This window comes from Bos taurus, chromosome 4 (assembly GCF_002263795.3).
Source record: "Bos taurus isolate L1 Dominette 01449 registration number 42190680 breed Hereford chromosome 4, ARS-UCD2.0, whole genome shotgun sequence".
Taxonomy (NCBI): domain Eukaryota; kingdom Metazoa; phylum Chordata; class Mammalia; order Artiodactyla; family Bovidae; genus Bos; species Bos taurus.
Genome location: NC_037331.1, coordinates 85,785,018 through 85,800,940, shown reverse-complemented (window position 1 = coordinate 85,800,940; position 15,923 = coordinate 85,785,018). Strand labels below are relative to the sequence as shown.

At 40.7% G+C, this 15,923-nt stretch overlaps 1 protein-coding gene across 5 annotated transcripts in view; it reads right to left on the bottom strand.

Moving 5' to 3' along the window:
• The window catches only part of CPED1 (cadherin like and PC-esterase domain containing 1), a 324,686-nt gene that overhangs the window by 15,017 nt on the left and 293,746 nt on the right, over positions 1-15,923 (bottom strand). For 4 of the 5 annotated variants that reach the window (XM_005205664.5, XM_015470366.3, XM_005205665.4 and 1 more), the window contains 4 exons: positions 7,926-8,146; positions 7,562-7,663; positions 7,047-7,134; positions 2,332-2,478 (listed from right to left, as the gene is read on the bottom strand). In XM_005205664.5, the coding sequence (XP_005205721.1) occupies positions 2,332-2,478; positions 7,047-7,134; positions 7,562-7,663; positions 7,926-8,146 (558 nt within the window). Of the gene's footprint in view, positions 1-2,331; positions 2,479-5,827; positions 5,944-7,046; positions 7,135-7,561; positions 7,664-7,925; positions 8,147-15,923 lie in introns of those variants that run through there. The other variant, XR_003034399.2, reaches the window with a different exon arrangement.

Below are 15,923 nucleotides of genomic sequence, written 5' to 3'. Positions count from 1 at the left end.
CCCTAACCACTGGACTGTGGGGGAATTCCTGCATCTTCAGGTTTTTAATTGGAGCCATGTGAGACATCACTGGAAGATTTCTCTTTTTAGACTTCCAGAGCACTGAAGCTGAAAAAAAGAAAAACAGATACCCTCCCCTAAAATGCTAACTGAAGACATATTATGTAAAAATAAATAAATAAACCTTTTCTAAATGAGGGGAAAAACCCAATCTGTATGTTGTCTTTCAAAGTCCCACTTTCTGTGGGTTGACAACCTTTGGCTTGCTTTTGCAGCCAACTCTGATACAGGGCTGGCTCAGCTGCAAGTTCACTGTTTCTTCCTCTTCCAAGCTGCCTGCTCTTGTGTTTCTCAGTCTTGACCTCTTACAAATAGGATAGGCCCCAGAAGGATATTTTCTTATGGAAGAAGTAAGTAATCACACAGTATCCTACAGCTTAAAATCTGTTCTGCAATGGCATGGTCAAGCTTCAAGTTGCTAAAATCTAAACTCAAAAGGACATGCTTTCTACTGTTGGTGCAGCCTCTCGCCTCTCTGAGATGCAGTTCCATATATCACACAAAATTGTAACATGACTCCATTAGCAGAATGTACAGAAGAACCAATGCAGGGTCAATAACTTTTGGATATTCATAAAACTCTGAGGATCAAGATGAATTATAACAGTCATCTTAGGGCTGAAAAACAGGATCAGAAGAAACCTTTAGAGTTGTCATCTCACTCATGACTGTACTCTGGTTTACAAAGGGACACAAGAAAGAACAATTGAATCAGTATCTGAGAGGATGATCAACCAAGACAATGTTAATTGCAGTTTCCGCTGAAGCTCCTGAGATCTAGTCAACAACAGGAGCCAAGTAACCTCATTGTCGAAAGCAACATAGTGGTAATATGTGCAAAACTTGCCAAAATGTGGACAAAATTCAGCTTAGCAAACCCTGATTAAGAGCTGGGCAAAGGAGAATAAGGAAGAGAGAGAGAATTTCTATGAAGGACGTTCTTAAACTTTGTGATCTTGCTCCATCTTAGGTGGTTGCTTCATTCCTGCTTTAAGCTAAGTGAGACGGGATTTCAAGACACCAACTTTGAGAGGTAGACATGTGTCCTCTGGGGACTGGAAGCATGAGAACTGGTATGAGACATGATGCTATAGATCAGCTTTGAAGTGGAAGAGAGTGAGAGATCAAGAGTGAGAGTGAGAGTAGAGAGAGAAAGAGAGGAGAAAAAGAGGCAGGGCTGCACTGGGAGCTCACGATATGTCTGGCAACAGCACAGCAAGGATGAATGAGGGTTTCTTGTGGACAACACGGGGGCAACTGAGTATAGCAAGCCCAGTGTCATGCTGTATATTTTCCACGAGGATGCCTGGTGAAGCAATGACCTGCAAACAGGAGGACAGACAGTTGGAAGCCAAGGGGCTAAGGAAGGAATACAGCTGTAAGTGAAGTATTCCTCTGTCAAAGGAGCTATTATCAGAGGGCCCAGTAGGGGCGTCTTCAAGGAAGCCCACAAGAGCACCCTAGACAGAAAGAATTAGCATGCTATATCCAGAAAGTACATTCATGGATTAGGCTTATGCTCCTCAAGTAAGACTTTTGTTGCCCTTGCTGCTACTGCTAAGTCAACTTCAGTCGTGTCCGACTCTGTGCAACCCCATAGACAGAAGCCCACCAGGCTCCCCCGTCCCTGGGATTCTCCAGGCAAGAACGCTGGAATGGGTTGCCATTGCCTTCTCCAATGCATGAAAGTGAAAAGTGAAAGTGAAGTCACTCAGTCGTGTCCGACTCCTAGCAACCCCATGGACTGCAGCCCACCAGGCTCCTCCGTCATGGGATTTGCCAGGCAAAATTACTAACTACAAATAAAAATCAATTTTACCATGAAGAACAAAAAACTTTTCAAAACACAGACTCTTCTGTTAATGCATTGGATAAACCAATGGAGGAAGGTAATCTATCAATTTAGCAATTAAATTGCCTTGTTTTCAATCTTTTTCCATTAAAGATATCTCCCCCCTTCTGTGGACAGAATTTCTGATGGGAAGTCTCAGAGTCTACTAGAAAAGGCAAGTGTTCTCCATCTTCTGCTTATGTTGGCCAGCTATTCTAGTCTTCAGGTGTCTACATGAACACTAATTATTTTAACACTTCATTTTGCAGAGCCTTGAGTTGTGACTACTACTTGATTTGGCTGAGTGATGATGAATACATTATTTGATCTCCTCCAGACATAGCTTCTTTGATGCAAAATAAGATTGACAATGCAATTAAAGATGCAATGAAATTTTAAAAAATCAAAAGCTACAAAAACCATAGAGCCAGCATAAATACCTCATGGAAATGACACCCGCATGTCCCCTGCAAAAACTCTTTGTGTCGCCCCATGGTTATAGCAAATGTGTCAACGACTTCATAGCCATATTTTTTTGCATCTTCCAGGATAATCAAATTTTTTTTCCATAAATTCTGAACTTCATTCTGTATTGGAAAAGAGAAGAGTGAGAATTTTGATTAAAAGGACTGGTTTATGATTTAAAAACTCAAGTTAAAATCACATAAAAGTCATCTTTTTTACAGATTGATCTTATTGTAAGACAAAAAATGAATTTCTTTAAGATGTGTTCTAATTTTTTCAAAATATAAATATCAGTGCATATATAAAACAGCAATACATTAATGTCTATAGTGGCACAGTTCAGAACTTTTTCTTCTATGAAAAGTGGTTAGGTTTATTGTCCACAGAGATCCACTGAAGTATGTAAAATTCTCAATTTAAAAACCAAGACTTGAAAATCACAAATTCTATCTCCATTTATTGGAATTTTTCACTTGAATATTAATTAGTATCTATTTTGCATTCAGCTCTGTGCTGAGGGACAGGTATACAAGGGTAAGTAAACCATAGTGCGTATTCTTAAGACAGGGCATTCAAACAGGAGAAACAAATTTGTAAATATTTACTGAGTCCTTTATTGGAGGGAAATATACCAGACTCTGGGCTTCCATGATGGCTCAGTGGTAAAGAATCCGCCTATAATGTGGGAGACGCCAGAGACGTGGGTTCAATCCCTGTGTCAGGAAGATCCCCTAGAGAAGGGCATGGCAACCCTCTCCAGGATTCTTGCTTAGAGAATCCCATGGACAAAGGAGTCTGGCGGCCTAGAGTCCAAAGGGTCACAAAGCACCTGAGCTCCTGCACACAAATCAGACTCTGGCTTGGGAGAGAAAAGGGAATAGCTCTGCAGGGGCATGGCAGATTTCAAGAGGGCTTCCTGAGCTGAGTGAGGTTTGCTGTTGGGTGGGAGTAGGGAAACAGGGGGAGTGGGCTTCTGGGAGCCCCAGAAGTGAGTAGTGTCTCCATCTGTTGCTTCTGTAAGTCATATTCCTCCCTCCCTCCCCAACCGTGCTCAAGGCATTGATGGAGATCAGCAGAGGTTCTAGTTTAGGTCCACTGTTGAGAAGAGGGACTACTCATTAAGTATAATGGCTCCAGGATTCCTCATTGGCTTGACCAAGGCTTTCTCAACCTGTAGTCTGAGACTCTTGATACCTAATCCACCCTTCTTCCCCTCCCTTCGTATCAGACACATTACAGCCAAACATGGTTCCCAGTACATAGTGGACACTCAAGATATATTTGGTGTAAGACCGAGTGATATGCATTGGGTGGTGTGGTCTGAAACTCTTCCCACCTACTCCTGCCCCTCCCTTTTATTCTTCTCAGACATTCTTTCCAATAAATCCTCTTATCTGGTTGATCCTGTCCTGGTGTCTGTCTCTTTGAGAACCCACACTGCCACGGGGAGGGAATTGTATTCCTTCTCCCTTTTCTAAAGATCAAAAAAATTTTTTTTTATTTTCAAGGTAAAAAAGCAAATAATTATTTGCATTTGTTAATCCAACTGCAAGATAAAAAAAGCAGTACAAAGGTATCTAATTTTCTGTCTTTTCTGTGCTTGCACACCTATTTTGGTGACATACAAAGAAGAGTGTTTCTCACCAAATGAAGGTAGTGAATAGAGAAGGATCATAAAGGAAAAATCTGGAGGAAAAGGAACAGATGGGAAACAGTCTGTGTCGTCACCTGAAAAATACTGCTCAAGGTGCTCAATAATGTTTATAAAGTTTTTTCTTGTCTGGTTACAAGTACCCTCTCAGCTTTAAGGTGCCCAGTAATAAAAAGAAGAAACTTTGCAATAAGTGGTTTCTAGAGAAAGGTCAGTTCTCTGAGAAAGAGACTCTGAGCCAGAAACCGGCAGGCAGGGGGCCAGTAGGAGGTCCCCCCGTCCTTGGGATCAACACCTCCAAGAGAGTGAGGGAAGACAAACTGGGCAGAGAGAGAAGTTGAGCTGCAATATTGTTGCAACACAGGCTTCTGCTGATCCCACCAGAAGTTCTAGAGCTGGGAAGAAGGCCCTTCTGAGATGGTCCAAATTTAGAAAAGGGGGCTGAGCCTTGATTGAGGCTCTGCCCAAAAGGAAGAGAGGCTTTCTGAAAGTCTCCTGTGTGCTGAGATTTGTGGTTTGCATTTGGGGACCAGAATGAGCAATGCAGACCTCCCTCCCCTATCCCGACCTTGCTCCCACTGAGATTAGACCAGAAGGGGAGACAGACCACCAAGCCCGGGATCTGTTGAGGGACACAGACAAGGGTACCAGATAGTTACAGGAGCTCATGGCAGGAAGAGCCAATTGAGTCCAGGGTCTTCTCAGTTCAGAAGTCGTCAATTAGGTTTTCTCAGAGGAACCTGCACTTAAACTAACACTGGAAGAGTGACCGAAAGTTTCCCAGGTGAGAAGGTGGTGGAGAGTGGGCTCCAAGAAGAGGGAACGGCAGCTTTAAAGATCTGGGGGTGACTGAGAGCAAGGCGTGCTTGAGGAGCCAAAACAGTGGTGGAGTGAGTGCGTGTGTGTGTGTGCACATGTGTGTGTGTGTACATGTGAGTACACATGGATGCATATACACTGGATGCAAGGACTAAGTCTACCTAGGAAGGTGGAAGCCACATCTTGAATGGCCACGATGAGGATGATGAATGCCAAGGTCGGATGACGAGTTCAGGTTTCTTTTCCGCCTCCACTTACTACCATAACTTCCTCTTTTGTTTGATCATTTCCCTTCCTCTTCTTCCTTCCTTTCATCTTCACCAAGCCTGCAAAACTGATGAGCACCACTGAAGCCCTGATGGCAGGCACAACGGTTCATGGTATCTGGCACATGGTAAGTGCCAAAGGTCTGTTTGCTGAGATGAGTTCATTCTAAATCTACCTGGAGGCATCACAGTTCCTCCAGTTCCCGTTGAGAGGCCGCAATCAAGGAAGCAAAATGGAGCTACCAAAGTCCTCAAGAAGGAGCTGCAAACATGACCTGCAGACCTCAAATAACATTAAAGGAGATTCAATTCATAACCCATAGAAGAAATGATCAAAAGACCCCTCTTCTAATCCCCGAATCCCTTCAGCTACCCCAGATGCCAAATGTCTCAACTCACTTTACATGACCTTAACCTTGCCTGACTTCAAGAAGCTGAATTTGGTGGTTTTACTTTGGCCACTTTCTACTGTTTCTCATGCTTTTGCACCACAGATCTGGTGGCCAGGAAAGTAACGTTTCAAGAAAGGAGAGGGGGATCCTGTGATGTGTGCTGGAGAAAGCTAGGAGCACTCATAATTGACACAAAAATAAATCTCACTTGGTTGACACATTCAGTGGACAGCTTCCTGTCTCCCCAGTTCCCAGTGCTTCCTGAGCTCCCCCTGAGCAACTGCACACAATCCGGGCTGCCTGTGAGCTCTCCTTGCTGAGCAAGAGCAGCTGTTTGTCTTACCTACAGATGGTGTCTTTCTTTTATGAGACTTGTATTTAGTGTTGAGACTACCGAGTTACTGTCTTCTATGAGAACTGATCAGAGGCCTCGACTCCTTTCATTTATAAACATCCAACCTGAGGCAAAATGAATGATACTACTTCAAAGACGAATTCTGAAAGCAATCAGTCAGAAATCCTCTTCCCCAAAGCCACTCTTTTCCAAATTACTCATTGATACTGACAATTTCGTATATGATTTTAGCAGGAGCCTTTACAGTGTTTGAAACGTGAATGAGGTAAGAGGATACTTACAAAATAAGCCCTCTCATCTAACCCTCAGGTTTTTATTTTTTCAAACTCTGGTCCAACTTTCTTCTTTATGAATTCAAAGCATTATTTATGGGCTGGTGTCCCCTTATGTTTCCCTTATGGGAAACAATGGAAACAGTGAGAGACTTTATTTTGCGGGGAACCAGAATCACTGCAGATGGTGACTGCAGCCATGAAATTAAAAGACATTTGCTCCTTGGAAGAAAAGTTATGACCAACCTAGACAGCATATTAAAAAGCAGAGACATTACTTTGCCAACAAAGGTCCATCTAGTCAAAGCCATGGTTTTTCCAGTAAGTCATGTATGGATGTGAGAATTGGACTACGAAGAAAGCTGAGCGCCGAAGAATTGATGCTTTTGAACTGTGGTGTTGGAGAAGACTCTTGAGAGTCCCTTGGACTGCAAGGAGATCCAACCAGTCCATCCTAAAGGAGATCAGTCCTGGGTGTTCTTTGGAAGGACTGATGCTGAAGCTGAAACTCCAATACTTTGGCCACCTGAAGTGAAGAACCAACTCATTTGAAAAGACCCTGATGCTGGGAAAGATTGAGGGCAGGAGGAGAAGGGGACGAAAGAGGATGAGATGGTTGGATGGTATCACTGATGTGACGGACATGAGTTTGAGTAGGCTCCAAGGAGTTGGTGATGGATAGGGAGGCCTGGCACGCTGCAGTCCATGGGATTGCAAAGAGTCGGACACGACTGAGTGACTGAACTGAACTGTCCCCTTATTTCTAGGAATCATTATAACTGATTTGAAATCATACTCCTTAAGTGTACCATCTGCTTTGAATTTTATGAAGGTTGTTGAATATTATACAGTGCCTTTTGGGTTCTTTTTCAGACACCAGCAAGGATCCTTACAGGAACCATGAAATTCACACAGCCTGGAAAATATGGATTTACCTGTGTTAAGAAGTGCACTCCATCCACTGGCAAATGAAATCCAATTCCCAACGTTTTGATGATCACAAGGATATTGAGTAAGTCTTCCCTGTTAAATAAGCAGATCTCAAGTCATAAACTCTGATGACATTTCTAGATGTCTGTATTTACACAAGCAAGTGGAGAGGAATTCCTTTAGAATGTGATCATTGCCATATAGGACTAAACTCTCATTTTATAGATTTGCTGTACATTAGTGCTTTTGTGTGTGTGTGTGTGTGTGTGTGTGGATAGTTTTATGTGTCAGTGGGCATGTTTTGATCTGTAGCAAATGGAGATTTGGATGCTAAAGAGCCATGTTGTGATTGGATACAAAAGTATTTTTGAAACATTTTAAACTGGACTTGAACTGCTGGATTCTAAATTACAAGTTGTCCTTTATATAAAATCTTGATAAAATTCACTCACATCAAGAGTAAATTTTTTTTTTTTTTTTACTTAGACAACAAATGATAATTATTGTTGCAGGAATTTACCTTTTTAAAACCTTGTGAATAATTTGCAGGTGATTGGAATTAAGCCACTGAACACCACCAACAACCAATACAGTCTGGCTGGTATTCTCCAGGGGACCTGATCTGAAATCCAGAAAGAAAAACAACATGTGTTGCTTTGAAACACATGGTAAACATTTTAACAGCACCGCCTCACATTTCATTGAACCCTAGCTGGCATCCTGATCACAAGACCTCCTTATCATTTCTACCTCGTTTTCAGCCATATTATTAATACTTGGTATTTAAACTTTTCAGCACATCTGATACACAGCAAACAATCTTGACTGCTAGTAAAATATCACTACATTGTGGTATGGTTTCATTCAAAACTGTTCCATTGTACCTTTGCAAGAGATGTTCAAGGGCTTTTTCAAATGTTGGTCTCAATGAAGGGCTCATCCAAAACCGGGGATAGTAGGAATAACTGATCAAGGTCTTCCCTCCATTGACATTGTGGTAGAATTTAGTGCCATGCACTTTCTGCCATTCCTCCAGGGTTTCATTTAATCTTTCAATCAGATAGTACATTATCCCTCTGTTGGTTGAGTCTCCAATGAAAAGAATCTACAAGTTAAAAAAAATTTTGCTTTCAAATCTGATGTGTACAAGACATAGAAGACTATAAAATAAGTAACCTGATGAAAACAGAGACATACATCCAATTGAAAGACAGCCCTTTAAACTGTAAGAAATGACATTAATTCTTCTCTCCCAAACCTGTTCATTTTCCTTTTCCATATTCCTAGTAATGACATCATCTACTGACCCACTAACTCACGTTTAAAGCTCTTTGCTTTCTTTGTGCTATCTTTAATTTTTCTATCCCTCTTAGGCACTTCACTTTCTCATCTAATCAGCTTAACGTGTTATTGACTTAAATAGTCATAAGGTATTCTAGTGGAAAAGGTCAGTTTTCATTCCAATCCCAAAGAAAGGAAATGCCAAAGAATGCTCAAACTACCACATAATTGCACTCATCTCACACGCTAGTAAAGTAATGCTCAAAATTCTCCAAGCCAGGCTTCAGCAATATGTGAAACGTGAACTTCCAGATGTTCAAGCTGGTTTTAGAAAAGGCAGAGGAACCAGAGATCAAATCACCAACATCTGCTGGATCATCGAAAGAGCAAGAGAGTTCCAGAAAAACATCAATTTCTGCTTTATTGACTATGCCAAAGCCTTTGACTGTGTGGATCACAATAAACTGTGAAACATTCTTCAAGAGATGGGAATACCAGACCACCTGACCTGCCTCTTGAGAAACCTATATGCATGTCAGGAAGCAACAGTTAGAACTAGACATGGAACAACAGACTGGTTCCAAATAGGAAAAGGAGTATGTCAAGGCTGTATATTGTCACCCTGCTTATTTAACTTCTATGCAGACTACATCATGAGAAACGCTGGGCTGGAAGAAGCACAAGCTGGAATCAAGACTGCTGGGAGAAATATCAACAACGTCAGATATGCAGATGACATCACCCTTATGGCAGAAAGTGAAGAGGAACTAAAAAGCCTCTTGATGAAAGTGAAAGAGGAGAGTGAAAAACTTGGTTTAAAGCTCAACATTCAGAAAACGAAGATCATGGCATCTGGTCCCATCACTTCATGGGAAATAGATGGGGAAACAGTGGAAACAGTGTCAGACTTTATTTTTTGGGGCTCCAAAATCACTGCAGATGGTGACTGCAGCCATGAAATTAAAAGACGCTTACTCCTTGGAAGGAAAGTTATGACCAACCTAGAGAGCATATTCAAAAGCAGAGACATTACTTTGCCAACAAAGGTCCATCTGGTCAAGGCTATGGTTTTTCCAGTGGTCATGTATGGATGTGAGAGTTGGACTGTGAAGAAAGCTGAGCACCGAAGAATTGATGCTTTTGAACTGTGGTGTTGGAGAAGACTCTTGAGAGTCCCTTGGACTGCAAGGAGATTCAACCAGTCCATTCTGAAGGAGATCAGCCCTGGAATTTCTTTGGAAGGAATGATGCTAAAGCTGAAACTCCAGTACTTTAGCCACCTCATGCGAAGAGTTGACTCATTGGAAAAGACTCTGATGATGGGAGGGATTGAGGGCAGGAGGAGAGGGGGACGACAGAGGATGAGATGGCTGGATGGCATCACCGACTTGATGGACGTGAGTTTGAGTGAACTCCAGGAGTTGGTGATGGACAGGGAGGCCTGGCGTGCTGCAATTCATGGGGTCGCAAAGAGTCGGACATGACTGAGTGACTGAACTGAACTGATTCTAGTGTTGTAAGTGTACTTAGAGATGTTCCAATCTCTTTATTTTGTAGATGTTAGCTAGCTCAATAGAAGTCACGCTACTACTTGAGAAACAAGCCACAGAACTAGAATTTGATTTTCTGAAAAGCAGTCTATGTTCCAGGGTGCATGTCCCAGGGCCATTTGCCATGGAAGCCTCTCATCTATCACCTCCTGTAAATTCCATAAGCACAGTCTTGCTTGAGGCTCCCATGGCCTCAAAGGTGTGGTGTTGTTAACACTTGCTTAATAGATCTTCTTGTATCATGTGTGTGAGCTGCCCAGTCATGTAACACTCTGCCATGCCTTGGACTGTAGCCTGCCAGGCTCCTCTGTCCATGGAATTGTCCAGGCAAGAATACTGGAGTGGGTTGCTGTTTCCTTCTCCAGGGAATCCTCCTGACCCAGGGATCAAACCCAGGTCTCCTGCAGTGCCGGCAGATTCTTGACCATCTGAACCACCAGGAAAGCCCTCTTGCACCATGGCTGCCCTCTAATTCATTCTCCACACAGTAATACTGTGATAAATTTCCAAATGTCTCCTCTCCCTTTCATGCTCAAAAATCTTATCAGCTCTCCATGTTCTGCAGAGTCAGGTTTTAACTCTGAGGTTCAGTTAACATTTACTGAATTTTTATTGCATATCAGCTTTTGCTTGGTGGAGATTTCACACTGAGTACTCATTTTAATCTCCATAATCATGAGATGTGAGTCATTATCTTGTTTCACAGATGAGGTATTTGAGGCTCAGGGAGATTGAGGTTATAAATCTAGTAAATGGGGAACACAGGACTCAAATCCAAGTCCTTGATCTCCAAGGGCAGGGTCAATGGCCCCATCCTCTCAACACTTTCCTTCAAGTAAGCAGGTCAGATTTCTACTTTTTCACTGAACATGATTTGCAATCAACAACATCTGTTTTTCCTTGTGCTAATCCATCTGCCTAGAAAGCCCTGCCCTCTGCAAAATAGTCTGTGTAAATGCTATACAACCTCCAGACTTAACACGGACATCTCTCCTAGAGGGTCTTGTCCAACGCCCCAGTCAGAATGAAACTTTCTGTCCTCTGTGACTTCATTATAATTTTCAGTTCCATTACTGATTTTATCAAAGACTACATGAAATTACAGCTATTTGTGACTCTATCTTTTTTCTTATATCATATCAATAAGTATTTAAGGTCAGAGTCAAGGTTAATTTCTAAATTCTGATTTCCCCCATAGTATTATGCATGCATTTAAAAAATATTTATTGACCTGAAAGTCAAAGGGACTTTTATTAGAGACAATTCCTTTTAATGTCTCTGGATAAGGTTTAATGCCTTCTTCAGTTCTTTACTCTTTCTGTTGAGATTTCCCTTTGCATTGTGTGCTGCATGCTAAGCTGCTTCAGTCATGCCCAACTCTTTGCGACCCTGTGGACCATAGCCCGCCAGGCTCCTCTGTCCATGGGATTCTTCAGGCAAGAATACTAGAGTGGGTTGCCATGCCCCCCTCTAGAGGATCTTCCTGACCCAAGGATTGAACCCACATCTTTTATGTCTCCTGAATTGACAGGCAGGTTCTTTACCACCAGCACCACCTGGGAAGCCCCCCTTTGCAATAGCCATGCACATATTTTCTTCTAATTTTAAAGTGGCCACTGCCATCACTTGTCAGGCACTACTGCATTCATCCATCCATAATGAATTTAGTGAGACTCTACAAAGGTTTATTCTTTCATGGTATATTCAAGTAGCAGTGTGAAGAAATCCAGAAGGCATTCTCTTTCAGAAATTCCCTTCCAATCACTATTACAATAAGCATCGCCAAGCTCAACAAAGTGACCTAAGATGTCAAGGCCCCAGTCACTGATCCTCTAGGTCAAGTTCCATCTGGAGTGTCAACATCCCAGTATAAGAAAAATACTCTGTGAAATCACTTGAAATTCTCCTTACTGGATTTGACCTATAACTATGTGTTTGTTTTTCCGGTCCAGAATTCTGGTTTTAAAAAGGAACTCTGAATAATCAGAACAGCTCTTCATTTCAGAGACTAGTAAAGACCCAGCTTTATTTGTGTTGTTAATAGTTTGCTAAGGCTGTCATAACAAAGCAACACAGACTGGGTAGCTTAAATAACTGACATTTATTTTCTCATGATTCTTGCCCAGTAGTCCAAGATCAAAGTATTTGCATGGTAGGTTTCTTCTGAGAACATCTCTGCTTGACTTGTAGATGGTCATCTTCTCTGTGTCCACATACGGTCTTGTGTGTATGTCTATGTCTTAATCTCCTCTGCTTATAAGGATACTAGTCACATTGGATTAGGGCCTAGCATAATGACCTTATTTTTACCTTGTGCACGCGTGTTCAGTCTCTCAGTCATGTTTGACTCTTTGTGACTCCATGGACTATAGCCCCAGAGGCTCCTCGGTCCACTGGATTCTCCAGGCAAGAATACTGGAGTGGGTTGTCATTTCTTCCTCCAGGGGATCTTCCTAACCCAGGGATCAAACCAGGTATTTGCATTGCAGGCAGATTCTTTAACATTGAGCCACCAGGCAAGCCCCCATTTTTCCTTAATTACCCTTTTGGAGGCCCTGTCTCCAAATACAGTCACATTCTGAAGTACTGAGAGCTAGGACTTCAAAATATGAATCTGGTTGGGTAGAAACACAATTCAGCTCTTAATACCAGTAAGGGACCTTGGCAATCGAGGCGAGCTAAATTTCCACTACAGATTTTTCTTACAGATTCTTTCCATTTCAGTATCAAAATGCAGTGCCTCCTAGCATTATCTCTGGGCAGCCAGTAAGATCGCTGCGTGTCTGTGTTGTGGGCTACAGAAGCTGAAGAAAATCCAAGTAGCTGCCTATTCCTAAGAGAAAACATATTTTCTAAATGTCCAGTCTTTTCTGTGGGGTTGTAGGAAGATGCAGACCACCAATGCCTGACAGAGGCAAAGAATCTGCTTTTCAGAATTCTTAGGTACTGTTATTTATTAACCAGATGATCTTAGACAAAGTATGTGACCTCTTTGTGGGTTCATTTCCTTATGTGTAAATTGGGGAAAATAATGGCAACACCATAAAAGACTTTAATGAGCTTTTAAATACTTATTTCTGGCACCCAGCGCACAGCAAGTAAGGGCCAGCATGAAGGCAGAGGAAAGGCAAGAAGTGTTTTGGAATGCTTCTTGAGTGCCCTGCAGTGCACCGCTTGGTTGCTGTTCAGTTGCTGAGTCCAACTCTTTGCAACCCCATGGACTGCAGCATGCCAGGCTTCCCCATCCTTCACTATCTCCCAGAATTGGCTCAAACTCATGTCCTTTGAGTCGGTGCACTGCTAGGCACTTTATTTTATTTTTATATGACACCAATTTAATGCCATCAATTTGCTTTGTTTTAATAGGAAACAGTTTGTACGATTTTTTTCTTATAAGCATTCTGTAACTATCTTTGATTTCTCATTGATCCAAGATTTAGGAGAGGGAGCTTTAGTTTCTAAGTGGCTGTATTTCTGTATTGTTTTGTGTTACTGGCTGTTAATTGTTGGTTTTATGTAATATGTACTCTGGGATCAGTTGACATGTGAGATCTTAGTTCCCCTAGGGATCGAACCTGTGCTTCCTGTAGTGGAAGTACAGAGTCTTAAGCATGGGACTGCCAAGGAAGTTCCTAGGCACTTTAAATTCATTAGGTACTTCAAAGAAAAAGTCAGTGAAGATAGGAAGTGTCTAAATCACAGCATCCTCTCTCTTGTCCTACTAACACTGTTACAGACTCTCAACAGGGCTTGTAGGTTGCTGGTGAAGCACGTTCTGAATCAAGCAGACTGACAGCCTCTGAAAAGTCCCTCATGTATCCACTGCTCATCAGTAACTAACAAGCTCCGGGAAGAAGGAAGGGCATCTGCAAAATACCACCACCATCTGCAAAACAAATTCTCCTAAACTGCAAACAGCGAGATAGCATTTTTTGAATCTAGTAGACACAGCTCTGATATAGAAGACTATGTTCTAGAGAATTACTCTATCCCAATGCCTTCCTATTCATGAAAGATAGAAATGATAAATTATAACTAAGATGTAAATGCACTTGTGAATTTAAGATTGCTGGTTCTGTAGAGGAAGCCATTTTTGGAAGAGGTTAATTGGTATTCTTAACTAAAAGATTTCTAACTTCAAAATATCAGCTTTTAAAATACACACAACTAGAAAATAATACCAGGGATAAGCGTGGTTCTTTTCAGCCACATGATTCGTATTTGGTCTTTATTTAGATCATTCCACTTGGTGAATTTTTAAAAGGAAATGAGCAGGTTATTTGTTTTCAACTTCCATTGTAAAGGGTCTAAATTACTATAACATATACGTATAACTAGCCACACAATTTGTAAAAAATTCTTCTTTCCTGTGAAAATTACTACCTTGTACTAGTAGGCACAGGTGTTGGCTGGCAGATGCAATCAAAGAAGAAAAAGTATAATTAACCAATACGCAATTATAAAAATAATCAGTTAGCAATAAAATATTAAAATAACTGTTTTTTCCCCCTATCAAATTTTTTTTAAGCTCCAATGATATTAAGCACCACGGGAAAGTTTTTTCTTTCTTTGTTTTAACTGTTGAATTTCAAGTGTCCAGAATAGTGCCTAGAGTAAAAATTAGTCTTTATTTTTTAACGGAAGATTGGAGACTTTGATGTTCTGTATACAAATTGGCAGTTTTCTACTTCTAAGAAATACTTGAGAATGCCCATGAAAACATATTTTAAAAGCAAAATAAGTTGGAAGCAACATAACATATATCTATCAGGTTGATTATATTAAGGTATAATCATATACTTTAACTTGCTTACTCTTTTAACAATGATACTGAAATAAGGGTATATTCTGATGTGGAACATTTTAATTTACTTTTATAAAAATCTGATTATAATCAGAATATACATATTATTGAATTTTTGGAAAAGTAAAGCATATGAATGCATAGAAAAAGGATCAATCCAAGAAGAAGATATAACAATTATAAATATATATGCACCCAACACGGGAGCACCACAGTACGTAAGACAAATGCTAACAAGTATGAAAGGAGAAATTAACAATAACACAATAATAGTGGGAGACTTTAATACCTCACTTACACCTATGGATAGATCAACTAAACAGAAAATTAACAAGGAAACACAAACTTTAAACGATACAATAGACCAGTTAGACCTAATTGATATCTATAGGACATTTCATCCCAAAACAATGAATTTCACCTTTTTCTCAAGCGCACATGGAACCTTCTCCAGGATAGATCACATCCTGGGCCATAAAGCTAGCCTTGGTAAGTTCAAAAAAATAGAAATCATTCCAAGCATTTTTTCTGACCACAATGCAGTAAGATTAGATCTCAATTACAGGAGAAAAACTATTAAAAATTCCAACATATGGAGGCTGAACAACACACTGCTGAATAACCAACAAATCACAGAAGAAATCAAAAAAGAAATCAAAATTTGCATAGAAACGAATGAAAATGAAAACACAACAACCCAAAACCTGTGGGACACGGTAAAAGCAGTCCTAAGCGGAAAGTTCATAGCAATACAGGCACACCTCAAGAAACAAGAAAAAAGTCAAATAAATAACCTAACTGTACACCTAAAGCAACTAGAAAAGGAAGAAATGAAGAACCCCAGGGTTAGTAGAAGGAAAGAAATCTTAAAAATTAGAGCAGAAATAAATGCAAAAGAAACAAAAGAGACCATAGCAAAAATCAACAAAGCCAAAAGCTGGTTCTTTGAAAGGATAAATAAAATTGACAAACCATTAGCCAGACTCATCAAGAAACAAAGGGAGAAAAATCAAATCAACAAAATTAGAAACGAAAATGGAGAGATCACAACAGACAACACAGAAATACAAAGGATCATAAGAGACTACTATCAACAATTATATGCCAATAAAATGGACAACGTGGAAGAAATGGACAAATTCTTAGAAAAGTACAACTTTCCAAAACCGGACCAGGAAGAAATAGAAAATCTTAACAGACCCATCACAAGCATGGAAATTGAAACTGTAATCAAAAATCTTCCAGCA